This window comes from Sorex fumeus, unplaced genomic scaffold (genome assembly GCF_029834395.1).
Source record: "Sorex fumeus unplaced genomic scaffold, SorFum_2.1 ptg000155l, whole genome shotgun sequence".
Classification (NCBI taxonomy): Eukaryota; Metazoa; Chordata; class Mammalia; order Eulipotyphla; family Soricidae; genus Sorex; species Sorex fumeus.
Genome location: NW_026606212.1, coordinates 1,067,735 through 1,095,069, shown reverse-complemented (window position 1 = coordinate 1,095,069; position 27,335 = coordinate 1,067,735). Strand labels below are relative to the sequence as shown.

At 46.0% G+C, this 27,335-nt stretch overlaps 1 protein-coding gene across 1 annotated transcript; it reads left to right on the top strand.

The window, feature by feature from the left end:
- The first annotated feature begins 257 nt into the window (after nt 1–257).
- On the top strand, nt 258–25,685 carry ANAPC7 (anaphase promoting complex subunit 7). The gene is made up of 11 exons (XM_056107139.1): nt 258–449; nt 2,420–2,606; nt 4,399–4,518; nt 12,470–12,581; nt 13,294–13,447; nt 14,031–14,173; nt 16,494–16,611; nt 18,039–18,235; nt 21,620–21,844; nt 22,741–22,891; nt 24,632–25,685. The coding sequence occupies exons 1-11, from the start codon at nt 349–351 to the stop codon at nt 24,819–24,821; spliced, it is 1,698 nt and encodes a 565-aa protein (XP_055963114.1). The 5' UTR covers nt 258–348; the 3' UTR covers nt 24,822–25,685.
- Nucleotides 25,686–27,335: the final 1,650 nt, after the last annotated feature.

The following is a 27,335-nucleotide window of genomic DNA, read 5'->3' as shown; positions in this document are numbered from 1 at the left end:
GTGCTCAGGGGACCATATGGGTTGCTGGGAATCGAACCCGGGTTGGCTGCGTGCAAGGCAAAGGTTCTACCCACTGTGCTATTGCTCCAGCCCCGCTTTTCGTTTGCTTTAAACAACAAACAAAACTCCAAACCTAGACCAAATTAAACAAGCAAACAAAAAACCCGGAGGCACTGACACTTTCGTATTTTCACTCAGGCACATCCGTAGCCGCCCGTCTCCCTGGGGGCGTGGCCGCTCGGGAAGTGGAAGGACCCCGGCGGGGCCGCCATTTTGGAACGCCCCCGCGGGAGTTCCTACCGGCTCTTGGCGCCGTTGCCGCCGCCGCCCGCGACCTCGCGGGGCAGGATGAATGTGATCGACCATGTGCGGGACATGGCGGCCGCGGGGCTGCACTCCAACGTGCGGCTGCTCAGCAGCCTGTTGCTTACCATGAGCAACAACAACCCGTGAGTCGAGGCGGGGAGCGGCGTGGGGCTGAGGCGCCGCTGGGGCAGCGACGGCTGCGGGGGCCGAGTCCGCTGGTCGCGCGGGAGGAGCCGCTCTGCGGGGGACGCGGCGAGCGGGGGGCGACTCTGGCGAGGGTTCCCCGAGGCGGCTGTGCCCTCCTCCGGGCCGGGTCCGGCGGGTGTCGCACCCTGAGCCGCGCGTGGGGGGCTCCCGGGGCCCCACCCCCCGTGCCGCGGCGCGCGCCCCCTCTCCCTCGGGTGCCCCCCGGCCCCAGCCCCCGGCTCGCTCCGAGTTCGCGCGGCCAGCGAGCGGCCCCGTTGCCCGGGCGCGTCTGCATCGGGCTCGTTGCAGACGCGGTCGGAGGAGGTGGGCGCCGGGGTCCCGGGAGTTAGCCCCCCCGCCCCCCCGTGCCCCGCTGCGTTCCCTGAGCGCGCTGAGGGACCCGTCTGGACCCAGCCCCCCGAGGTGACAGCGCGGCCGCCCGCCTCTCTGGGCCCCGGGAGCGACGCCTCTCGCCTGCTGCGCGCCCGGAGCCCTCTGAGCCTCGGGCTGGAGTGGAGACCCCGGGGCCAGAGTTTTCTTCGGGGGATGTCTTTTACCTTTGGACCGAAATTTATTTGTTTATTTATTTTTGCTGTTTGGGTCACACCCGGCCATGCACAGGGGTTCCTCCTGGCTCTGCACGCGGGAATCACACCGGGCGGTGCTCAGGGGACCCTATGGGATGCTGGGAATCGAACCCGGGTCGGCCGCGTGCATGGCAAACGCCCTCCCCGCTGTGCTATCGCGGAGCACATGCTTACATGCTGGAATCCTGCGTTGAATCCCTGGCACCACCGTGCCCCATAGTACTGCCAGGAGTAGCCCTGAGAACCACCCTTTGTGGTTCTAAAATGAAATAAGGTTTTTTTTTTGGGTCACACCCAGAGTTACTGGGCCCACTCAAGCAAATCAATGAACAACGGGAGGACAGTGTCAGTGACCCAGAGTTGCATAGGGGTTACTCCTGGCTCATGCACTCTGGAATTACTCCTGGCGGTGCTCGGGGTGACCATATGGGATGCTGGGAATCGAACCCGGGTCGGCTACGTGCAAGCCAAGCATCCTACCCGCTGTGCTATTGCTCCAGCCCTGAAACAAGTTTTTAAGGTCCCACATTTTGGTTTATTTTTGGAATCTGGCAGGTCTCAGGGCTTACTCCTAGCTCTGCACTCAGGGATCGTTCCTGGAGGGGCTCTGGGGACTTTATGGTGTTCTGGTGATCAGACTAGGGTCAGCTGTGTGCGAGGCAAAAGCCTTATTTGCTCTCCTATAGCTCTGGCCCCACTGTTTTTTAACATAGATTTAGTTTTAGGTTCAAACCTCTTTAGCTCTTTCTAAAAGAGCAGTGTAAACCTAAAAAGAGGTTTTATTTCCAGGTTCTTCAATCCCTTGGTAATGTTTGCTCTGCTTTGTCTTTATGATCCTAGAAATTGATGTTAATGGAACAGTATGGATGAATATATAGAGAGTGCTTTGGCTTAAGAAGGGGAGAGAAAAAAGGATATATTAGATTTCTCTTTCCGTACCTCAGTAGACAGATCTTTGCTTTCCCATATAGTAAGTGAAGAAAACATTAGAACAACAATTTACTAGATTTATTTGACTACATAAATACATAGTATAGAGCTTGACTACATAAATACATAGTATAGAGCTTGACTCCGTATCTCTCATTTTAGGACCTAGTACACAAAAAGTTGTTGACTTTGTTTCGTTTTGTGATGCTGGGTATTGAACCCAGAACCTGAGACATTAGGCAGATGTCTACTACTGAGCTATATCCCTGCCCAGTGGTTTTTTGTTTTTTTTTGGGGGGGGGGGAATGAACTGTAATGCAAGGTTTTGTGCTAGACTTAGGAACATACTAAAAAGGACGATCTAACATTTAAGAATAATCCACATAGGAGATATTTTCTTTCTTTTCCAGGGAGTTATTCTCCCCATCTCAGAAGTACCAGCTTTTGGTGTATCATGCAGATTCTCTCTTCCATGATAAGGAGTATCGGAATGCTGTGAGTAAGTATACCATGGCTTTACAGCAGAAGAAAGCTCTGAGTAAAACTTCAAAAGTGAGACCTTCAACTGGAAATTCTGCATCCACTCCACAAAGTCAGGTAATTTTGAAATAGAAACATCATTTTTTGTTTTTTTGATAGCAGAAGAGAGAGACTGTAGGAGAGAGCACAAGAATTTAATAAGACTGGTTAAAATGGAATTAAAAGAATCATTTGGGTTCTTATCAAAGTCAAGCATTATTTCTCTTTTTTTTCTTCTTTTTTTTCTTTTGGCCACACCTGGTGGTGATCTCGTGGGCATGTGTTCTAGCCCCTTGAGTTGTTTTCCTACCCCTGGAACATCATTATTATTTTTGAATCATATACAGCAACACTCAGAACTTTGTGTTCAGGATGCACTCAGGTGCTCGGAATTGCACTTAGGCTTCCTGTATGCAAGGCATGTGCTTGGCTCACTGAGGCAGTTGCATGTGCAGCTTTTATCTTTTTGCTGGATGCTGAACTTGGCTTCACACATGTAAGGTATGAGCCCTGTGGTGCCAAATCGCCAGCCCCGTAACTTAAGTCTTCTCCCATCCCCTCCCATCTCCTCATATTGGGGACCAACCCCAGGACCTCACAACACAGGCAAAGCAAGTGACTTGCCACTGAACTGCATCTTGGCTCACATTTGATATTAAGCAACCAATTGTCAGAATTCCTTTTCTGACATTGAAATCTTCCTGTTTTAAATCTTTTGAATTTATTTTTATTAAATCACTGAGATACGCATTACAGAGTTGCTCATGATCAGGTTCCAGTCATTCAGTGTTCCAGCCTGCCCCTTCACGAGGGTACGTTTCCCACTGTCAGTATCCCCCGTTTCCCTTCTTCACCCCCAGTCTGCCTCTGCGGTAAGTAAGCACCTTTTTTTTCTCTCTCTCTTTCTCAATGGAATTCTTTTTCACCCAAATAGAATTTTTTTTTTTTTGGAGGGGGCAGGGGTGGCAAGGTTTCATACCGGTGGTACCAGTACTTCTGATTCTGCACTTAGGGATCACTCCTGGTGGGCTTGGGGCGGGGGGGGACTGTATGTAGTACCAGGGATTGAACCTAGGTCACTGCACATAAGGCAAGAGTCCTACTTGCTGTACTATTGCTCTGGCCCAGCCAAATAGAATCATTCTTAGAAGTAATTTTCTAAAAACCCATCACCATGATAATTCTTTCCTAAGTTAAATGTATTTTAAAGAATTTTTTAAATTGGGATCATATGTTATAAAATTTATGAATTTTCATTGGATCTTAATAGTCTTAAAATTGTGTGACCATCATCTAATTCTAGAACACCTTTGTTACCCTAGAAGCCGGGTTGGCCATATGCAAGACAAATATCCCCACCGTGGTACTGTTGCTCTAACCCTCAGTGTCACATTTTTATGTGTTTCCTATTTAGCTAATTTTTTTTTTGTTTTTTTGCACTACACTTGGGGGTGCTCAGGTCTAACCTCTGCACTCAGGGATAGCTCCTGGTGGGGTTCAGGGGACTATTTGGGGTTGGGGGTTGAATCTGGGTCAGCCACATACAAGGCAAATGCCCTACCTGTTGTATTATCTCTCTAGTACCATATTTAAAAGTTGATTGACATAATAGCATTAAAGTTCTTCCTTGTTTATTTTAGAGTAATCCATTGTATGGGTAAATACCACATTTTTATTCATGAGTTGGAGACATTGGGTTGCTTCTACTTTCTGCCTTTTGTTAGGAATGCTGTTATGAAAAAATACTATTTTCAGTTCTCTTCCCTGTACATATAGAAGCAAATTGCTATGTCCCATGACAACTCTGTTTAATGTGGAAGAATTGCCATGATACTGAAGCAATACTTGATGAGTTTCCATTGCATTTTAGTGTCTTCCATCTGAAATTGAAGTGAAATACAAAATGGCCGAATGCTACACAATGCTGAAACAAGATAAAGATGCCATTGCTATCCTTGATGGGATCCCTTCAAGACAAAGAACTCCCAAAGTGAGTTGAAGTAGCAGTTGACCACTTTTCTTTCCCCTCCAGTCTTTTTGAGACTCTTCCTCCATGTTTTCTTTGAGAGTCCATCTGAACGTAGCAGTGTGACTCTCACTTTGTTTATCTGTTAATGCAGTGGAGTCAGAGGGGTGGGAGAGCAGCTTTCTTTTCCTTTCCTTTTTCTTAACCTACCTTCCTTCCTTCCTTCCTTCCTTCCTTCTTCATTCTTTCCCCTTTCCTTCACGTTGCAAGCATTCCTGTCTTGATGCCCGCATATTGTACATGTGCTCTCTGGGGGTTGAATGGGAGTTTCTTAGGAGACCCTGAAAATGAAGCTGATGAAAATGGTAGCTGGAGAATATTACAAATGGTTCTTACTTACAGTAGGAAACACTTTCAGGTGGCAACATTACTTGGTAGGACTTCATTTCTTGTATTGGGGAGGGAGAGGTCCGGCCACATCCAGGGGCTCGGGGTACTCTTTGCTGTGCTTGGATCACTGCTGCCATGCACAGACCTATGCAGTGCCAGAATTGAACCAGGATCAGCTTACTTGCCTCAACACTAGCTCACGCCTTGAACCTCAGTGTTTGCATTCCCTAGAGACCTTTTTTGTTTTTAAATGAAGATAGTTTGTTAATCTTTACTTTTTAGAACTAAAACTACAAGATTTACTTTCATAATTGTGTAATATGTGTTTGTGCTTGATTTGGCAACATTGAAGAGAAAATTGAAATCAAGAGCTCTGTTTTAAATTTTTTTTATTTTGATAATTTGGCATATTGAATACTCTCGGTAGCTTGCCAGGCTCTCCGAGAGGGGCGGAGGAATCGAACCTGGCTCGGCCAGGCTGGCTGTGCGCAAGGCAAACGCCCTGCCGCTGTGCTATGGCAGGAATTGAACACAGAGCTTCATACGTGTGAGATTAAGCCACAATTCTGGTCTCACCTCAGTAGTTAATACTCTGAAAGGTATTTGGGGGGGGGTGTCACACCCGGTGATGCTCAGGGGTTACTCCTGGCTCTGCACTCAGGAATAACTCCTGGCGGTGCTCAGGGGACCATATAGGATGCTGGGAATTGAACCCAGGTCGGCCGTGTGCAAGGCAAACGTCCTACCCGCTGTGCTATCACTCTGGCCCCTGAAAGGTATTCTTTTTTTTTTTTTTTTTGTAGGAGTACTGCTATTTATTCAGCCACTGATTAGCTGATTGAATTGTGCATGAACTCCACCTTTTTTTTTTTTCATTTTTTATAATTTTGCTCGAGCGGGCCCAGTAACGTCTCCATTGGAGACTTTGTTGTTACTGTGTCTGGCATATCCAATACTCTCGGTAGCTTGCCGGGCTCTCCGAGAGGGACGGAGGAATCGAACTCGGGTCGGCCATGTTGGCCACTTGTAAGGCAAACGCCCTACCCGCTGTGCTATCGACGATCAACGGGAGGGCCTTTACCTTTACCTTTATAATTTTATTTATTGAATCACTGAGAGCAGTTACAAAACTTTCGGATCTAAATCTCGGTCATACAATGAAACACCCGTACCTTCACCAGTGCCCATTCTCCACCACCAAAAACCCCAGTATACCCCTATCCCACACCCTCCCCCCACCTGTGGGGCAGATGATTTCCACGTTACTCTCTCTCTACTTTGATCACATTCAATATTTTGACTCCAGATCCACCATTATTGAGATTTTACCCCAACAATCAGATCTGCTGAAAAGTTAACAATAGACAATTTGTGTTCTATTGCTGGTTATGAATAACATATGATGTCGCGCGGCTGCAGTAGGGCCATGTGATTTTGAAATTCCGAAATTTTAACACTTAAATCTGCAGGGATTGCTGCCAAAAGCCACTGGGTTTCGAGATTTGCTCCTGAGTCTCTGGGATCATGGCTATTGAGCTGCTTGATCAGGAGCCATAGAGGCCATTCGTGGGCGATGACTTGTGGTCTCGTTGGGGTGGGGAGGACAGGCCCGGATCCACCCCATCCCGTGAAGCCCAACAAGTTTCGTCACTACGGGCCCAAGCTTGACTGTCCAGTGGCCTCTGGAGGATGGCGGCCACCGATCCGCTAGGGGGAAACAGGCGGAGGGACAGCACCCTTTCCCCCCTGGGGTAGCCCAGCGGCAGTAACCTACTGCAGGGTCCAGACACATTTCTGCCAAAAGCCACTGGGTTTCGAGATTTGTTTCTGAGTCTCTGGGATCAAGGCTGTTAAGCAGCTTGATCAGGAGCCAGAGAGGCTATTCGTGGGCGATGACTTGGGGTCTCTTTGGGGAGGGGAGGACAGGCGCAGCTCCCCCCGCATCCCGTGAGGCCCAACAAGTTTCGTCACTGCAGGCCCAGGCCTGACTGTCCAATGGCCTCTGAAGGATGACGGCCACCAAGCCGCCAAGAGGGAGCAGGTGAAGTGACAACACCGTTTCCTCCCTGGGGTGGCCCGGCGACAGTAACGTACTGTGGGGTCCAGACGCATTTCTGCCAAAAGCCACTGGGTTTTGAGATTTGTTTCTGAGTCTCTGGGATCATGGCCATTAAGCAGCTGGATCAGGAGCCAGAGAGGCCATTCGTGGGCGATGACTTGGGGTCTCGTTGGGGTGGGGAGGAAAGGGCCTGCTCTACCACCATCCCTTGAGGCCCCATGTGTCTCGCCACTGAGGGCCCAAACCTGACTGTCCTGTGGCCTCTGGAGAATGGTGGCCACCAGGGGGAACAGGCCAAGTCACAAAACCCATTCCCACTTGGTGTGGCCCAGCGCCAGTAACCTACTGCAGGGACCGGACGCATTTCTACCTAAAGTCGCTGGTTTCCAGATTTGTTTGAGTCTCTGGAATCATGGCCGTTAAGCAGTTCAATCAGTAACCAGAGAGGCCATGCCTCCAATTATATAGCTGAACTGGAGGTGTTCTGTGGGTGTGTTTCCCACATATCTAACTTTTGGCCGTTTACTTTCTTGGTAAACTTTGCCCCACGTTTTTGGGGTCTGGCCAAAGGCACAGCAGCAATTTTTTGGGGTATCTGGAAGTCTGAAGGCGCCATCAGGCTGCTGATGCACTCGCCTCACAGGTACAGATAGACCTGCTGGCGGCACTATACCCCCCTGAAAGGTATTCTTGAGCTTGAGGAGACAGCTCAAGAGACTGGAGTGCCTGCTTTGCATGCAGGAGACTCAGTTCCTAGCACCACATAGTTCCCTGAGCACCATGCCAAGAGTAGTCCCTGACATTGCTTGGTATGGCCCCAAAACAAACAAATACTTTTGTCACCCATTTCTCATACTTTAGTGAAAAATTGATCTGTTTAGTTTGACAATAAGAAATTTATTTATTTATTTATTTATTGCTTTTGGGGTCACACCCAGCGATGTACAGGGGTTACTCCTGGTTCTGTACTCAGGAATTACTCCTGGCAGTGCTCGGGGGACCATATGGGATGCTGGGAATTGAACCGGGTTGGCCGCATGCAAGGCAAATGCCCTACCCGCTGTGCTGTTGTTCTAGCCCCAGCAATAAGAAATTTTAGATGTAAGAGGGTTTTGTATATCCTTTTGCCCTTAAAAAAAATTAAGCATTAGGTGCTTAGTACATCTAATTGGTATTTTCTTAATGGCTGTTGTGGCTTTGTTTTCTAGGTCCTACTCAGGCTACTACTGGCTTTCTGCTGAGGGATCACTCCTGGTGGTGCTGGGGATAAAACTAGGGTCAGCTATCTGCAAAGCAAGCACCCTAACCCCTATTCCTCCTTTCTGACCCCTGTATGTAGGTTTAAAAGTAACTTAGGCTTGGGAGATTATAGGGCCTGCTTTGTGTTTTTGGTGGGGGAGGGGACTTGGACCACACCTGGCTTGGCTCTGTGCTCAGAGATCTCTCCTGGTGATGCTCATGGCACTATATGTTGTGCCAGGGAGCCAAATCAGGTTGGCCATGTACAAGGCAACCGTCCTATCTCTGGCCACCTGGGAGGCCCAGGTTTTAACACCGTATGATGTCTCATGTTTGTACCAGAAACATTCTCTGAGCACCACCAGATATGGCAGAAAAAGCAAAGGAAAGTAAATAGTTAATGAAAATGTGTTCCCAATTCAGTCAGCTAATCAGTGGCTGAATAAATAGTAGTACTCCTACAAAAAAAAAACAAAAGAAAGAAAAAAAAAAGAAAATGTGTTTGCATCTCCTCATGTTGGAGATCATTTAATATATTCTGGTTTTTAAAAATTAAGGTATTTTCGGGGCTGGAGCAATAGCACAACGTGTAGGGTGTTTGCCTTGCACGCAACCAACCTAGGTTCGATTCCCAGCATCCCACATGGTCCCCTGAGCACCGCCAGGAGTAATTCCTGAGTGCATGAACCAGGAGTAACTCCTGTGCATCGCCGGGTGTGACCCAAAAAGCAAAAAAAAAAAAATTAAGGTATTTTCCTAGTGTATTTGGTGAATACTGGCTGCTATTAAAAGCATTTTTGGGGCTGGAGAGATAGTACAGTGCTTAGGCACTTTCCTTGCTTGAGGCCCACCTGGGTTCGATCCCTGGTGAATACTCATAGTTTCCATATGGTTCCCCGAGTACTGCCAGGAGTGATCCCCTGAGCACAGAGCTAGGAGTGAGTCCTGAGCACCGCCAGGTGTGGCCAAAATAGTCAAGCTATTTTGGGGGGCCACATGCACTCCTGGCATTCACAAAACCCCAAGTTCAGTCCTTGAAGCTGCCTTTCTCTCTGATCACATCTGGTTGTGGCCTAGGCTGCACTCCATTAACATGCCCAATTAGTAGATCAGTAGGTCACACCACTAGGCCAAGATCACTGGAGTGGCCCGCTAGCTCCCGAAGCACTGCGGGGAGGTCTCCCCATTCGCAAATAAGTATAAAAGACACTTGGAAACATAGACAACCTATCTCATAGTAAGCTTGGATGCCGTCAGCTAAATTGTGTTCTGGTACTCTGGAAAGCCCTACTGCAAGATTTAGACTTTTTTCATATGTGGAGAGTGCCTTCCATTTGGAAAAAAAAACAATTATTTAAAACTGTAGGGAGTGGGGGCACAACTAACTATACTCGGCTTATTAGGACTTAAGTGCTCAGGGATCACTCCTGGCAGTGCTTGAAGGACCACATGTCATGCTAGGGATCAAACTCTCATTGGGTGCGTGTAGGATATGTTGTAGCATCTCTCCAGCCCTCATTGTAAATTTTAAGTGATGTCCGTTATGTACCTTACTTAAAATGTGCTTTAATTTCTTCCTGTTCATTTACCTGCTTCTCCCTTGAAAGCGTGCCTTAATTTCTTGATGACTTGAGGGAATTTGATGGCTATACTCTTGGAAAATTGGTAAAACAAACTCCCCAGCCTGTGGTAATCAGTGCTTTGGTATTTGAAAAGGGCTAGAGGAGTTTGCATTTGTTAGGAGACAGATTCCACTTCGGTAGTGGTCTTGTAGCCAGAAGTAAACAAAGATGCCTCAAACATGGATGTTATTTACAGTTTTTCTTTCTTGTCTATTAGGGAGTTAACTGGTATCTCAGTCTTTGTAAAGGACTAAATTAAGTCAAAATACATATAAACGAATGTCAAAATACATGCATACAAATGTCTGTTGATGTAAAAACAGCCACGCATTTCTATTTTTGTTTTTATTTTTGGGCCACACCAGCAGTGCTCAGGGCTTCTTGTTCTGTGCTCAGGAGTCACTCCTGGTGGTCCTTGGAGGTCTAACTAGGGTGCTAAGGATTGAACCCGGGTCAGCCACGTGCAATTCAAGTACCTTGCCTGCTATACTACTGCTCTGGCCCCATATTTCTTGACCCTTTATTTTTTTTATTTATTTATTTTTTTTTGCTTTTTTGGGTCACACTTGGGCATTGCACAGGGGTTCCTCCTGGCTCTGCACTCAGGAATCACTCCTGGCGGTGCTCGGGGGACCATATGGGATGCTGGGAATTGAACCCGGGTCGGCCACATGCAAGGCAAACTCCCTACCCGCTGTGCTATCATTCCAGCCCCTTTCTTGACATTTTAAAGGAAAATTCCAGCACAAGGTTATTTTTGTTATATCTCTATAAATATTTTGTTTTACCACATCTGGCGGGCTGGAGCGATAGCACAGTGGTAGGGTGTTTGCCTTGCATGCAGCCAACATGGCCAACCCGAGTTCGATTCCTGCACCCCTCTCGAAGAGCCCAGCAAGCTACCGAGAGTATCTCGCCTGCACGGCAGAGCCTGGCAAGCTCCCCGTGACGTATTCGTTATGCCAAACACAGTAACAACTAGTCTCACGATGGAGACATTACTGGGCCCGCTCGAGCAAACCGATGAACAACGGGAGGACCGAGACCACATCTGGCAGTGCTCAGGGCTTACTCCTGGCTCTGTGTGCAGGGATCACTCCTGGCAGGCCTAGGAGACCAAATGTGGTGCCGGGGACCTAATTTGAATTGGCCACGTGCAAGGCCAGCGCCCTACCTTCTGTCCTACCTGTACTATCTTTCCAGCCCCACATTGATTGTTTTCTTAGGTTAATAAGACAGATGCAGTATTACATTTAAGATTATTATTAAATTGGAATATTATTTTTCTCTTTGTATAACTAAGAATTTATCTTATCCCTTTAATACCTACATTCTCAGGAACTTTTAAGTTTTCTCAAATTTCCCCTATTGCAGTTTTTAGAAAGAGTTGGGGCTGGAGCGATAGCACAGCGGGTAGGGCGTTTGCCTTGCACGCAGCCAACATGGCCGACCCAAGTTCGACTCCTCTGCCCCTCTCGGAGAGCCCGGCCAGCTACCGCGAGTATCTCGCCCGCATGGCAAAGCCTGGCAAGCTACCCATGACGTTTTCGATATGCCAAACACAGTAACAAGTGTCAAAATGGAGACATTACTGGGCCTGCTCGAGCAAATCGATGAACTACGGGAGGACGGTGACAGGATGATTTATTTTAGTAGTGCTTTATACTCTTACATACTAGATTTCTGCTAGAATCACATTTACTGAATTTAAGATGTGTTACTAATCTCTCATCTTCAAAGGTCAGTTTGAGTTTAATTTTTGTAGCATTGCTTAGGTGATAAGTCAGTACGTATCAAAGTTTTAAGCATGAGAAAGGCTAGAGTCTTAACATCTAGACTAATGGTTAAGGAAAAGCCAAGTAATTTGTTTCTCTATCTGTTATTTCCTGTTTCGGAAAAATTCATTTACTCAAAGCTATCTTAAGAATTCTTTATCTTCTGGGCCAGGGCGATAGTCCAACAGGTAGGGAGGGCTCTTGGCCTTGTATGTGGACAACTTGGGTCTCCCCCAAGCTTGCCAGGAGTGATCCCTGAGTGCCACCAGCTGTGACCCAAAAACAAAAGCCAGAAAAAAATAGATGAATGTTTGCCTTCTTCCTTAATATTAATTGCATCTAAAATATGTAAACTCGACTACTCCTAGAATAGTTTATCATGTTTCTTTTTTTTTTTGGTCATAATCAGCAGTGCTCAGGGCTTACTCCAGGCTCTGCGCTCAGTGATCACTCCTTGAAGAGCTTGGGGAGCCATATGGGGTGTTTCTGCAATTAAACCCCAGGTGAGCTGTGTGCAACAAGCGACTTTTCATTGCACTATCTCTCCAGCTCCCTACCATGTTCCTTCAAAATCAAAATTCAGGGTCACTGGGATCTTTTAACATTTCTTGAATGAAGATTATTCTCATTTTCAGAGGCAACAACTTTAGTCCAGATACTGGTTGGGTAAGTGAGAGGCTAATTTGACTTTCCTCTTAGAATGAAAACACCTAGTGAAAACAAGATTTTGTTTTGTTTTGTTTGGGGTTTGTTTTTTTATTTCCATAGAACTAAATTAGGTAGATTATGCAGGAAGAAGTAGATTAATTAGCTAGTTAATCAAGGCATATTTGTGATGATGTATTTTATTTTTAATACATGCTTATTTCCTTCTGTTTTTGCTTATGCAGATAAACATGATGCTGGCAAACTTATACAAGAAGGCTGGTCAGGAGCGCCCTTCAGTCACCAGCTACAAGGAAGTGCTGAGGCAGTGCCCGTTAGCCCTGGATGCCATTCTTGGTACATTCTCTGCCTGCTTTCTTGAGATGCTTAGTAGTTCTCAGTCATGATATTACTTTAAAATATGTTCTATTGAGGATTTTTAAATTTGTATTTGTGTGTGATGCTAGGAACCAGTTTGAATGAACCTTATTCATACTCTGGGCTCAAGAGGCATCTTAGTGGGCTGCAGGGGCGGGGGTGGTGTGTGTGTGTGTGTGTGTGTGTGTGTGTGTGTGTGTGTGTGTGTGTGTGTGTGTGTTTGTTTGGGCTATATCTGGAGTTACTCAGGGACTACTTCCATTTTGAGAACCAGGTGTTACTAGGAATTGATCCTGTGCCTCTTGTGTGCAGGGCATGTTCTTAGCCCATTGAGCTGTCTCCTGGCCTGGAAAGCATGCCTTCCATGCGTGAGGCTTGGCTTCCATCCCTGGCGTCCATTACTTTTCTCCAGAGCTACCTTCAGGAGCTATCCTTGAGCACTGCTGGGTATACCCTAATGCCCCTCATAAATAGTTACAGAAATTCCCCATACTCAAGTGATTCAACAGATTATTATTGCCATGTGTTCCTTCACGGATAATGAAATAATAGATTGTTCTGTTCATGCATTTTGCTTAGAAGAGGGAAAGGGTTGTCTTGTATCCTGGAGGAAGGGCAGCCTACAGCTCCTGCATCGTTGAAGAGGGTTGCTCTGCCTCACTTTTCTTCTCTCTGCTTTCTTTTGCATTAGGACTGCTGTCCCTTTCTGTGAAAGGTGCTGAGGTAGCATCAATGACGATGAATGTGATCCAGACGGTTCCTAACCTGGATTGGCTCTCTGTGTGGATCAAAGCATACGCTTTTGTGCACACTGGTGACAATTCAAGGGCAATCAATACCATCTGGTGAGAGCCACGAAATTCTGTACTTTTGGGGGGCCTTTCTTTGGACAGAGGTTTAAATTAGCAGAGCAAAAAAATGATTTTCTTTTGACGTTGTAGCCGATTGTCCCTGGACTTTTATTAATGTTTTTATGTACTGAATAGTCCCAATTGTGATTATCTTTGTTGAGCACCCATTCCATATAAATTTGGGCTTAGTTTTATAGCAGCATTTGACTTGGAATCATCTTCCTAGTCTGGTAAATGTCCATGGCAAGAGGCAGAGTAACTATCTCTTTTTTTTTTCTTTTTGGGTCACACCAGGGGGTGCTCAGGGGTCACTTCTGGCTCCGTACTCACAAATTACCCCTGGCGGTGCTCAGGAGACCATATGGGATGCTGGGGATGGAACCCAGGTCAGCCACATGCAAGGCAGACACCCTGCCCACTGTAATATGCTCCAGCCCAAAAGAAGCTGTCTTTTGTGAATGACAATCCTTTTAACATCGAGCAGTGCGCGCTACCCACTAAAAAAAAAAGACAAACAGCAAGTTTTTTAAATAACTAAGGGAATTGATACTAATTGTCAGTGTTTAATATTTTAAAGTTCTCTAGAGAAAAAGTCCTTATTGCGAGATAATGTGGACCTCCTGGGAAGCTTAGCGGATTTGTACTTCAGAGCTGGAGACAATAAAAACTCTGTATTGAAGTTTGAACAGGCACAGATGTTGGATCCATATTTGATAAAAGGTAAGCAAGACTTGGGGCTGGAGCGATAGCACAGCGGGTAGGGCGTTTGCCTTGCACGCGACCAACCCAGGTTCTATTCCCAGCATCCCACGTGGTCCCACTGAGCACCACCAGGAGTGATTCCTGAGTGCAGAGCCAGGAGTAACCCCTGAGCATTGCCAGGTGTGACCCCCCCAATAAAAAGCAAAAAATAAATAAAATGTAAGCAAGTCTTTGAGCAGAGCGGAAGTGGCTGTAGAGGGTAATATCAGCGAGGATAAGGAGAAAATGTGGCATGATAATCTGGTATAATTTTTTATGGAATGCTTATCAGATTCATTTTTACTTGCATACCTGGTAGTGGTCAGGATCTGTTACTGGCTCTCTGGGAATTGAACCTGGGCCTCTACAACGCACTCAAGTTCTTTGAGCTTCTCTCGTGTCTTTTTACCCCTTGCTGCCATTTAAAAAAAAATTCTTTTAAAAAGTGGAATTACATGGGTAATTCCATTTTGAGCACTTGAGTGTCATCTCTGAATATATCACAGCGTTTTTTGGTTTTTGAGGTGGGTCATAATTGCCCCTCATGATTTATGAATTTGTGTTGTGCTTGACTGAGAAATTAGATGACATCCTAGAACCAAATGTTCTTTTAGGTGATTTAGTTTTGCTCAATTTTTTGTATAGTTAAAAAGGAAGTAAGTGAATACATATTAAGAAGAGGATTTACAGACTATAAAAATACAGGGCTGGAGAGATATCAAAGTGTTTAGCCACACCTTGCTGTGTTCGGGGCTTACTCCTGATTCTGTGATTACGGATCACTCCTGGTGGGGCTCTGGGAACCATATGGGACACCTGGAATTAGACCCAGGTTAGCTGCGCACACAACTAGCACCTTTCTACTGTACTATCACTCCAGCCCCTAACCAAAAAAAAATTTTAATATTGAAGCATTTAAAGAAGAGTATAAAGTTTTAAATGGAGTAATTAGGGACCAGAGACATAATACCAGAGTTAATGTACATACCTTGCATATGTTCAACTCCAGTTCAGTCCCCAGCACCATGTCGTCCCTCAGGTATTTCTGGGTACAATCCTGGAAGCCTCTGAGAACTTGAGAGTTACTGGAGAGGTCCCCAAGCGTGTTGGGGGAATTCCCAGCACTGTAGGACATCAGCCCTACATCCTTAGACTCTTGAATTGAGGGCAATTGCCTTGCATGCAGCCAACCTTGAATCAGTCTCCAGTGCCCCATATGGTCCTCCAGCTCTACCAGGAGTGGTCCTGAGTGCAGAGCCTAGAGTATCCACTGTGCTATCCCTTTGGCCCCCGCCTCTTGGAAACTCTTATACCACAAGAGTCACAGCAGGAGGGGATTTTCTTAAGCTTACAGATGAGAGAACAAGACCCAAAACAGTGAATTTGCCTGCCTAAGATCTCCTTCCTTCCATTGCTTCTCTTTTCAAGGTGCCTGTGCTCATGATGAAAATAGTGTTTTAGAAATTTTAATCTGGCAGTAGTTGTCAGCTTGGAGTTGGGCCTGAAAACCCAGACCTAAATTTGGGTGCCAATTGTGAGTTGGAATAACTTAATAATTTAATTTAATTTCTGGAAATGAAAAGCGATAACAAAGAATAGAAGAGAGTAAGAGGTGGGTGACAGTAAGCATGGGCACTTTTAAATCTTATTATTTATTTATTGTCTTTTGGGGTCATACCTGCGCTCAGGAATTACTCCTGGCAGTGCTCAAGGGACCGTATGGGATGCTGTGGATTGAACCTGGGTTGGCCATGTACAGAGCACAAGGCACTACCCCCTGTACTATTGCTCAGGCCCCCTGGGCAGTTTTTTTATAGAGCATAAGTGAGAATAAAAGTGATGGGTAGGCGGTGTGTGGGAGCATGTGGGAGGATATATGCGCACATGCATGTATTCTGCAATGAGATTATTTCAGGAAGAACAGGATGTTTTTTTCTGGAATAGGCCAGTCTTCACCGAGACTAATTGGCATGCTATATGCCCCTGCTGTACCTAGGCCTTTAGAAATTATTTGATGCCTTTTTTGCTTGCGAGTTAGAATAGCTGAATATCAGCTCACATGTTACAGGGACAAACAGAAAATAGTACCGAAAATGGTAGCCTTTCAAGTTATGAGGTAAATCTTTATTTCTTAATTTATTTATTCTTCCTAATGGTAACCTTTCAGGAGCTTGCATTGCTGGTGGGAAATGCTCAAGGCCCTGTGGGAGCGGGACCTCTATGTGCTCTGTGCGTCTTGGCTGCGTTCTTTCTAAAGGAACTCTGCTGCTTTGTTGAAACCGAGTCTGTTCCTTTCCAGGAATGGACGTATACGGCTACCTGCTGGCCAGAGAAGGGAGGCTAGAAGATGTGGAGAACCTTGGCTGCCGCCTCTTCAACATCTCAGACCAGCATGCAGAACCCTGGGTGGTCTCTGGGTATGTTTATGCAACTTCTCAGCATTTAGTGTAGCTTCCTTAGGAAATTGTGGTTTCTTCTGAGGAGAACATAGTCGGATTTGGGGGACCATAGTACAGTGGTGCTTGGAGACCATGCAGTGCTAGAAATTTAACCTGTGCCTGCAAAACATGTGCTCCAGGGTGTGGAGCTCTCTCTCTGGTCCTGAGAACAAGGGACACTCTTGCGTGAGTATGTGAGTGTGTGTGTTCCTGTGGCGTTTGTTATTTCTTGGGCCCATACTTGGCTATTTTTTCATTTTACTCCTGATTCTGCATTCAGGGATCACTGCTGGTGGGTCTCGAGACCCTATGCAGTGCCAGGGATCAAACCTACATTGGCTGCTTGCTTAAAGGCAGGTTCAAATCATGGTCTTCTGACTTCAGGCGCATGAATTACTTCTCTTAGTCTGTTTTATCATTTGGACATTGAAGACATTTCCCCAGGCTTTGTACTCACAAAGCATGCCTCAGGTGTCAGCTGGTAGAGTAAATATCCTTCTCAGCCCTGCTTTGGGAAGCCAGGATTGAACAGGCCATAAGTTGCTGCTTTGCTATTGACCTGACTTCCCGTATTAACTGAATGTTGAAACCAGAGAGATAGGGACTAGTAAGGCACTTGTGTTGCATGTGTTAGCATGTGGCCGACCTGCATTCTTTCCCTGGCACCTCATATGGTCCCCCGAGCCCCACCAGGAGTCATCTCTGAGTGCTGGGAGTAAGCCCTGAGCATCAGCTGGGTCTGGCTGAAAAAAGTTAAAAAAAAAAAAACCCAAATTATTTGAAAGTCTCATTGAACAATATACTCAAATCAACAGATTCTATTGCATTTTCCCCTTTGCAACTAAGGACTTCCCTTCTTAAAAATACTTAGTAGGGGGCTGGAGAGATATGACAATTGGTAGGGAGTTTGCCTTGCACACGCCTATCTGAGTTCAATTCCCGGCATCTTAAATGGTTAACAGAGCAATGCCAGGAGTAATTCTGAGCGTTGAGCCAGGAATAACCCCTGAACATTGCTGGGTGTGACCGTAAAACAAAAACACTTAGCAGGACCTGGGGCTGGAGAGATAGCACAGCGGGTAGGGGGGTAGGGCGTCTGCCTTGCACGTGGCTGACCTGGGTTCGATTCCCAGCATCCCATAGGGTCCCCTGAGCACCGCCAGGAGTAGCCCCCGTGCATCGCTGGGTGTGACCCAAAACGCAAAAAAAAAAAAAAAAAAAAAAAAAACTTAGCAGGACCAGTCTGTGGGCCCCACCACAGGAAGGGAAAAACCAATATTTAGTAAATTGTTTATTTTATTGACTTTAAAATTATTAAATGATTTATAATAAGGATCTATAGCAAGCATTTGATTTTTTGAGTGAAGCTTCTTTACAGTCTCAGATAACTTGTTTTTCCCCCCCAGGTGCCATAGTTTCTATAGCAAACGTTATTCCCGGGCACTGTATTTAGGAGCCAAGGCCATTCAGCTGAATAGTAACAGTGTTCAGGCTTTGCTACTTAAGGGAGCGGCTCTAAGGAATATGGGCAGAGTCCAAGAAGCAATAATCCACTTTCGAGAGGCTATACGGCTTGCACCATGTCGCTTAGATTGTTATGAAGGTAAGATTTAAAAATACATAGCTGAATTATGTGGCAACAACAAGCAGGTAGACGGTTTTGTCAGCAGTTGCTAAGTTTCATCGCACCTGAGAGTTCTCTGAGGGGTCTCTAAAAACCAGTTTTGAGTCTGGGACCAGAGAGGCAGTACAGAAGGTTAACTGGCCTGGGTTTCGTTCCCAGCACTACCCATGGTTCTCTGAATCCTGCCAGAAGTAAGCCCTGAGCACAGCCACTGTGGCTCCCCAAACCAAACCCCGTCTGAAAAATCAAAACCCCAAATCTTATTACTTTGGATGTCTTATTACTTCAGTCTTGCTTTAGATCACATTATATTTGGTTGGGAAATAGGTGAGATTTTGATTTTTAATTTAAACAGCTTTTAAGGTTGTTGATAATACAGGTTTTTTAGGCATTTAGTGTTCCAGCACCAGTTTTACTACCAGTATGACCTTCCCTCCACCAGTGTCCCCAATATTCCACCCAAACATGCCCCCTTAACGGCATGAATTTAATTCATATTATTTGCTACAATAAAATGGTGGGGAGCCTTTATCAAAAAATACATCAATATAAGAGAGTTCCTGGGGCTGGGATGATAATACAGTGTGTAGCATGCTTGCCTTGCATGAGTCTGACCCAGGATTTGAGCCCTGGCAACCTAAATGGTTCCCTGAGCCCTGAGGGCAAGCCAGGAGCAAACCCTGAGCACCACTGGGTGTGGCCCGAAAACAAAAAAACAAGGGGCTGGAGCAGGGTAGGGTGTTTGCCTTGCATGCAGCCGACCGGGGTTCGATTCCCAACATCCCATATGGTTCCCCGAGCACCGCCAGGAGTAATTCCTGAGTGCAGAGCCAGGAATAACCCCCGTGCATCGCCTGGTGTGACCCAAAAAGCAAAAAAAAAAAAAAAAAAAAAAAGGATTAAAAAAAATTTTTTTTAAGGAGAATTTGTGGTAATTTTTATAAATTCTCACAGTGATGCTACTAAAGTCAAGAATTTCTTGTGCTGGTTAGTGCTGGTTGAGCCTTCCATTGTTGTTATTCATTGAGCCTGGTAGACTTCTATACAACTTTTCCATCAGATTTTCAGTGCTCTTACTGAGTGTTAGAACTATGAAATTTGGAGCTGTTGGCCAAGCTACTCTGTAGGAGCTGTAGAGCTGGGATGATTGATGCGGTTCAGTTGTGGAGCCGGGCTATTTCTGTGACAAAGGGTGTCGGCTGTGGGTGGATTTTTCTGGGTCTTCTAGCAGGAGGGGGAATCTGCCGTCCCCCATTATGAGAAGTCCCCGAGTTCCCAGCCTGGTCTGCCTGCCTAAGTGTTTTTTGAAAATTCTTGGTTAATGCCAATGAGCAAACAAGTTTGAGAGCTGCTAAATTCATTTAGGGTTTGCTGACCTTTCATTCTCTACACTTTTCCTTGTTTTCTGGTTTTTGATGAAAGAGTGGAGTGTGAATTTTTTTTTTTTTTTGCCATTTATCAGCAGTGGCTCACTCTGAATCTCTGTTGATACATTGCTTAGTTACATCCTTTGTTTGGTTTTGGGTCACACCCCTTTGTTTTCAGGAGTCCATGTAAAGGGTAAAGGTAAAGGTAAAGGCCCTCCCGTTGATCATCGATTTGCTCGAGCGGGCCCAGTAACGTCTCCATTGGAGACTTTGTTGTTACTGTGTCTGGCATATCGAATACTCTCGGTAGCTTGCCGGGCTCTCCGAGAGGGGCGGAGGAATCGAACTCGGGTCGCCCATGTTGGCCGCGTGCAAGGCAAACGCCCTACCCGCTGTGCTATCGCTCCATGTAGTTCCAGGAATTGAACCCGGAACTCATGAATGCAAAGCATGTGCTCCAGCCCTTGAGCCATTTCCTTAACCCAGTAAATGTCTTTTTTCCAGTTGTCTTTATTTGGCGCCAGAGTTAATATCATAGAATAACTCTCTGTACATGTGACGATTCTGTTCATGGGAACCAGTCTGTTCTGTGTGACCTCCAAAGTGGGCAGACTTGGGGCCCAACTTTGGTTTTTTTTTTTTCATCATATTTTAAGTTCATGTGAACTGACCCTAAGAGTTCTAGCTCTCACTGCTTCCGCAACATTTCATGACTCAGTCACAGACATTAAAATAGATCTTATAATATGCACTTCCTCCGAAGCATACTTTAGAACTTAAAAATAAACCCAGAAGTTTAGGAATGATTTGCACTTAACAGGAAGATGAGTTCAAATTTGAGAAAATTTGGATGTTGGCATAAAAAACAAATCTGCATATATATATATATGTGTGTGTGTGTGTGTATATATATATATATATATAGCTATGACTGTTTTGGTTTTGTTGTCTTTTTTGTTATGTTTTGTTTTGGGACCACATCCAGCAGTGCTCAGGGCGCATTCCTGGCTCTGGGTTCAGGGGACTGTATGGGCTGCTGCACCGGGGATCAAACCCGGGATCAAACCCGGGTCAGCTGCATGCAGGGCAGATGCCCTACCCAGTGTGCTATCGCTCTCGTCCAGCCTTGGATTTTCTTAAGCAAATCTCATTTTTCACTCTTTCAACTAATGGTTAGTGTCCACATGCTTCTTATTACTCTTGTGTTTGTTTCCTTCACTTGCTGAAGGTGCCTTCACAGCGCAAACTTTCTTAGCCTGCATCAAGTGCTATGGGGAGGAGTACATTTTAGCTTTTTCCACCAACACATTCTCCATCCTAATCTCATCAGGGTTTCCTCCTGGCCTGCCCTTTAGATTTTTTTTTTCTCTTTGGGTCACACCCAGTGATGCACAGGGGTTACTCCTGGCTCTGCACTCAGGAATTACTCTTGGCGGTACTTGGGGTACCATATAGGATGCCGGGGATCGAACCCAGGTTGGTCATGTGCAAGGCAAACGCCCTACCCGCTATACTATTGCTCCGGCCCCTTAATTTTTTTTTCTTAAAATAAATAAAAAAAAAAATGAAGGCCCTCCCGTTGATCATCGATTTGCTCGAGCGGGCCCAGTAACGTCTCCATTGGAGACTTTGTTGTTACTGTGTCTGGCATATCGAATACTCTCGGTAGCTTGCCGGGCTCTCCGAGAGGGGCGGAGGAATCGAACTCGGGTCGGCCATGTTGGCCGCTTGTAAGGCGAACGCCCTACCCTCTGTGCTATCGCTCCTTTTTTTGTGCCACACTCAGCTCCTGGTTCTGCACTCAGGAATTACTCCTGGCAGTGTTCAGGGTTCTCTGTGGGATGTTGGGGATTGAACCTGGGCTGGCTATGTGCAAGGCAAACGCCCTACCTGCTGGACTGCCTCTCCAGACCCTGTCTGAAATTTTAAGGGCCTGCAGTTTAGAAGGCATGGCTTGGAGTAGAATGCGGTTAAGCTTTTGTGTTTTGCTTTTCAGGTCTCATCGAATGTTATTTAGCCTCCAACAGTATTCGTGAAGCAATGGTCATGGCTAACAATGTTTACAAAACTCTAGGAGCAAATGCACAGACCCTTACCCTTTTAGCCACTGTTTGTCTTGAAGACCCAGTGACACAGGAGAAAGCTAAAACTTTATTAGATAAAGCCCTGACGCAAAGGCCGGATTACATTAAGGCTGTGGTGAAAAAAGCAGAGCTGCTCAGTAAGTGTGTCTAACTTAATTCCCTTGTTTATTGTTAATTGTATAAACCTGATCTCAGTTGTATTTGCCAGTTCCTAGTGCTCGTGAGTGGCCAACAGGTGTGTCTTTTGTAGTAGGTCGAGCCCCAGGGATTAGTTTATATTTAACATAGCTGAGTGTAGCCAACTTAGATGTGTTGAACTGGCAGTGCTTAGCTCGAGCCAGCTGTAGTTAGTTTGTGTTGTTCTGGTTCTGGTTCACACTCGGCAGTGCTGAGCTTTCTTCTGGCTTCGGGATCACTCCTGGCTGTGCCCAGGAGACCATGTGGGGTGCCAGAGATCGAACCAGGGCCTGCTCCGTGCAAGGTGTGCTCGCTGCCCTCTGTACCATGGCTGCAGCCCATCGGTTTATGTAGAAACTAAAACCAGACTGACATTAGCCCATCAGCTAAAGTCAGTCTGTTTTTAGTCATCCTGAAATAGTTGAACTGAATAGAACTGGATTTAATCATCTTGCGGCGCTTTGACCCATTAGGATTCTCTTAACGTTTCTTTTAAGTTTTGATTTATGATAAAGCTCAAGGTTTAAGCTGGTTCTGCAAATAAAATGCTTCTTGACTTTAAGGTTGATAGTACATTTTGAAGGGTCTAGGAGCCAGCACTAGCCAGGGGTGGCCCTAGAGCACCACTGGGTTTTGACCACCTCCCCCCCCCCCCCCCCCCAGTTCATTTTTTAAAAAATAACACCCTACAGGTGAATAAAACTTCAGATGAGCTTGTTCTTTTTGCCATGCCATTGTTCTGGGGAATCTATAAATTATGGTTAGATTGTGATTATTACGATTTTATAAATCTGATGAGATGCTAATCCATTTCCAGTTGTGTAAATAGGAAAATGAGTACATTTTTTCTTTTCAGGCAGAGAACAGAAATACGAAGATGGAATTGCTTTGCTGAGGAATGCACTAGCTAATCAGAGTGACTGTGTCCTGCATCGGATCCTAGGAGATTTCCTTGTAGCTGTCAATGAGTATCAGGAAGCAATGGACCAGTATAGTATAGCACTAAGGTAGGCACTTAGCCTCCCGGGGGGAAGGTCACTGAGGGGTAGAGGAGGCAGGGAACTAGGTAACAGAAGTTCTGGAACACACTTGTGCTGTGTCCATGGTTGAAAACAGTAATAATAATGGTAGAAGAATTATTTGTAAATTGATGACTTCTAAAATTTTCTTTTGAAGTACATTAACATTGAAGAACTGTGTCATTCATAGCTAACCCAGAACACTATAACATGTTTTCATTTGTGTAGATCATCTTTGTGGCTTTGCCCACGCATAAACATATTTTTATAGGGTTATATGTAGTATATATTTATATTCTGCTTTTTCAAATCAAAGTATTGTTAAGTACTTTCCCATATTCCTACCTACTGTAGTAGTAATGGACTAAAGTTCTGAAGTTTAAATAATACCTTCACATGTTATCTTGGGTAAGTTACTAACGATTTTTCCTGTCTATATCTACCTTACTAGGTATTAAATGAGGATTTAAAGATTATTCCATGTAAAGCTCTTAGCACTGTGCCTGGTACATGGTAATTACTAAATAAATAGTGGTATTCTTACTGCTTAGTACAGAAGTGATTTCTTTTTGATTTTGGGCCACACCCGGTAGTGCTCAGGGCTTATTCTTGGTCCTGTGTGCAGGGATCACTCCTGGCGGTGCTAGGGGACCATATGTAGTACTAGGGATAGAACAGGGGTTGGCAGCATGCACGGAAAGTGCCATAATTCTTGGACTATTGTTCTGGCTCTGGAAGTGATTTCTTTTGAGGGTTGACTCTTTGTAGGGTTACAGCATAGGCCTATTTTTATACAAGTTCTGGTCACAACTACTTGTTCAGAGTTGAGCACCACTAATATACCTGGCGTCTCAGTGACCCCTGAGCTGTCGCCATCCCGGAATCTCTCAGTGTCAGACACGCAGACTGATCAGAACAGTGAATTCAGTGCTTCCATAGCTGTCTCCGATCAGGTGAGGGCCCTGAAGGTGTCAGAGAGGAGTGATGTGCTACAGACACATCCTGCAATTAGATCAGTAGAAACAGGTTTCTAACAGATTTTTATCTACTTTTTGGGAAACAGTCAGCTGAGAAAACAGAAGACTTTCATTAGAGGTAGAGTGATTGAACACTTGCTGACCTAGGTCATGGTCATAGAAGCAGAGAGGCAGGATTGCTTAGGAGCCAAATTAGTAGATATTCTGGACCCCCCTAATCTGGGGTTTAGCTTCTGTAGCCATGATTAGTTTCTGACTGCCTTGATAGGAGTAGCTTTAGCTCCTGGGGTCTAACCTAGTTCACAGAATCTGTTCCGTGTATTGTGTGATGTTTCGCCTGATCTGGATATACCGATATGTTTGATTCTAAAAGCCTGGAACAGTTTTATTTGCAGAAAAATGTGTCTGTTTTTGTAATCCTGTAATTTTAAGAAATTTAATTTTTTTCTGTTAATGGCTGTTTGTTTCATCCAGTAGATTGCTCTAGCAGAATGCTAGAATATAACAAGATCTTTAAGTGCAGGAGACTCAAATTGAATTTTAAAAATCAGGAAAAGATAGCCCTTTATTCGCTTGCAGCTGTGGACTCCCTTGACTAGCCTGTGGACCTGAAGTGGTTTGGAGAGGCCATGCGTTAGCAATGTCTCTGTGACGGGGTGGTCATTTCACTGCCAGGTCAGGGAGATGACGCAGCATCCAGCAAGCAGCAGGGCAGAGATTCAGGCCTCTCCTTTGTTTTGTTATCCCCTAGTTTGGACCCCAATGACCAGAAGTCTCTAGAGGGGATGCAGAAGATGGAGAAGGAGGAGAGTCCCACGGATGCCACTCAGGAGGAGGATGTGGACGACATGGAAGGGAGTGGGGAAGAAGGGGACCTGGAGGGCAGCGACAGTGAGGCGGCCCAGTGGGCTGACCAGGAGCAGTGGTTCGGCATGCAGTGAGGCAGGCAGGCAGCAGCTCTGGCCACACTGCCCTGCCCTGCCCTGCCCTGCCCTGAGCACTTCCTGCGGACTGAAGGAGCCTGTGGGAGCCTGCTCTCTGGGAGGACCATGATTCAGCATGCGATTGGTTGCAGCAGGGGTTTCTGCCTCTTGCTCCATATTGCTAGTAGTGACTTCTTTTTCAAACCTGAGCCCAATCAACCTTCATGTGTCTTCAGCCTCCCCTGCTACAGCCAGGGAGAACTGAGGAAGCGCTCTGGGAGACTGCTGAGAGCTGGGCTTCTGGGACAGAGTGCTTTTTCTATATTACTGATTCTCTATCTGAAAGCTCGAGGAATAGCCAGTGTTTTGTCTGTGGTCTTACGGGTGGGTTCGATGGAGTGACCTGTCACTCAGAGAGTCATCTCCGGAGTTGGACAGCGACACAGGCAGGTCCTTTCAGAGAGGGTTCTTGTTCCCAGCAATCATTGTTAGCCTGTCCAAACCTCCCTTTTAACCTTGCTTCTTTCTGCAATGTTAGTGATGCCTTAAACTGACAGTTGCTATTTTGCAGAATGACTTTCCTACTTGCTAATCTGGTTTCATTTCATTTTTTCATCATCCTGTTAATCGTCGATTACCTCGAGCAGGCCCCAGTAACGTCTCTTTCATCCTAGCCCTGAGATTATATTCACGGCTCTTTAGGAGAATGAGACCCATCATTGTTACTGGTGTTTGGCATATTTGGTACGTCACGGGGAGTTTGCCAGACTCTGCCCTGTGGGCAGGCTACATTCGATAGCCTGCAAGTTTGTCAATCTGGTAACTCGCCTATAAACCGAGGCTTGGATATGAGAAACGGGTGTGACCTGGGGCATGAACGGAGGCACACCTTGGGGTAATAACTAATAAAATTTTTTGTACAGTAAAACGGTGTTGGGTTAATCAGAATGAAAGCCCTTTGTAGGTTCTTATTTTTATCTTATTCACAATACATTGATTCGGTTCCAGGTTATTTGTTAAATAGACTCCCTTTCTTCCCGGTGTCTGGAGTCTGGAGGATTAAGATCCTCAGGTAACAAACACATGAGCTATTTATCCTTTACATTTTTGGTTGGTAAATTCCCCCAGAGAATTATTGAGTAGATTTTAGGCTGGTTCTGCCTGATTCCGTCAGGGCTACTGAAAGTGGAGTTTGGTTGCAGAATGCTGTCCGGGAATCAACCTGGGTGCTCATTCCCTGGGCCTGGGACTGAAAGACTTTACCTGTGTTTTCCCCTCCTACCATGTGACACTTGGGGTTAGGACGGTTACACCTGGCAATGCTCAGGGCTGACTCCTGGATCTGCATTCAGGGGTCCCTCCTGGCGGTCAGCCGTGTGCAAGGCAGTGCCCTACCAGCTGTAATATCGCTGCAACCTCCCTCCCTCCCCATTGTGACACTTGATGTGAAAGTACTTTCACACTTAGAGGTGAAAGTCGTAGCAGAGTAGGAACCCACATTCTGGTTATTTTCAAAGGTTAATTTGATGGAAATGGAAAAACAAAGTATAAAAACAGTAGAAGTATGCAATAGTTTAGGGGTTAGGCCATCTGGTGACTACAGTTTAAAATAGGCAAAAAGTTACTGTTAAAGTCTGGGTGGTATCACTTGAGGGAGGCTGGCATTGTGGTCACGGGGCTAATGTGCCCCTCAGAGGACATCACTTGCTCACTGCACACGTCAGCCACCTCAGGACAGTGCTCAGTTTCTGCCTGTCAGGCTTCTCATTTTGACCCCCGAGATACCCACCAGAGGCAAACAAGTTGGAGACCTTGTGTGTCAACTTCTGTCACCCTCCCATCAATCCCCTTTGGCCCTTTCTGTACTTGTGGGATGGGGTGAGGCTTCTGGTCAATCTGCCTTGTCCGTCCCTGCCATGAATATCTGGGCTGGATTCTTCTGCCCCCTCCTACTTCCAGCTGTAGTGTTTTCACTCTGGATTATAAGAGTTGTTTCCAGATTATCTGACATTGCGCCAGAAGCACTCAGTCAGAGAATGGAAGAGGTTGACTTTAATGGTGGTGCTGGAGATGACATCTGACTGACGCTGGCGCTTGCCCTCATGTACGCACAAAGCACCATATCGGGGTGGGGAACCCAGTGGACTGCCCCACTCCGTGTCCTGATGAGCTACTTGCTGGAGGCCAGTCATGTGACAGTATGGCCTCAGAAACTGGCAGCACCACAGGGACTTTCTGGCGTCTGAGGTCTCACGCCATCAGTGTGGGGTGTTTTAATTTCCATCAGCTTTCTCCTAGCTCAGGTTTGGAATCCGAGCAGCGGGGTTCTGAAAGCCCCAGCCTCCCTCTGCGTTGAGGATGGAAAACGCCTCGGAGTTCAGTGTGGCACCATCACCAGGGTAATGCAGATTTCCAGGCCTTCCCCCGGGGGCCGTGGGATGGGGAATTCTGAAACTCTTTCCCCTTCCATCTGGAGGTCCCTTGGCAGGAAGCAGAATCTAAAGAACAGATGTTCTTTTTGATTTGGCTTTT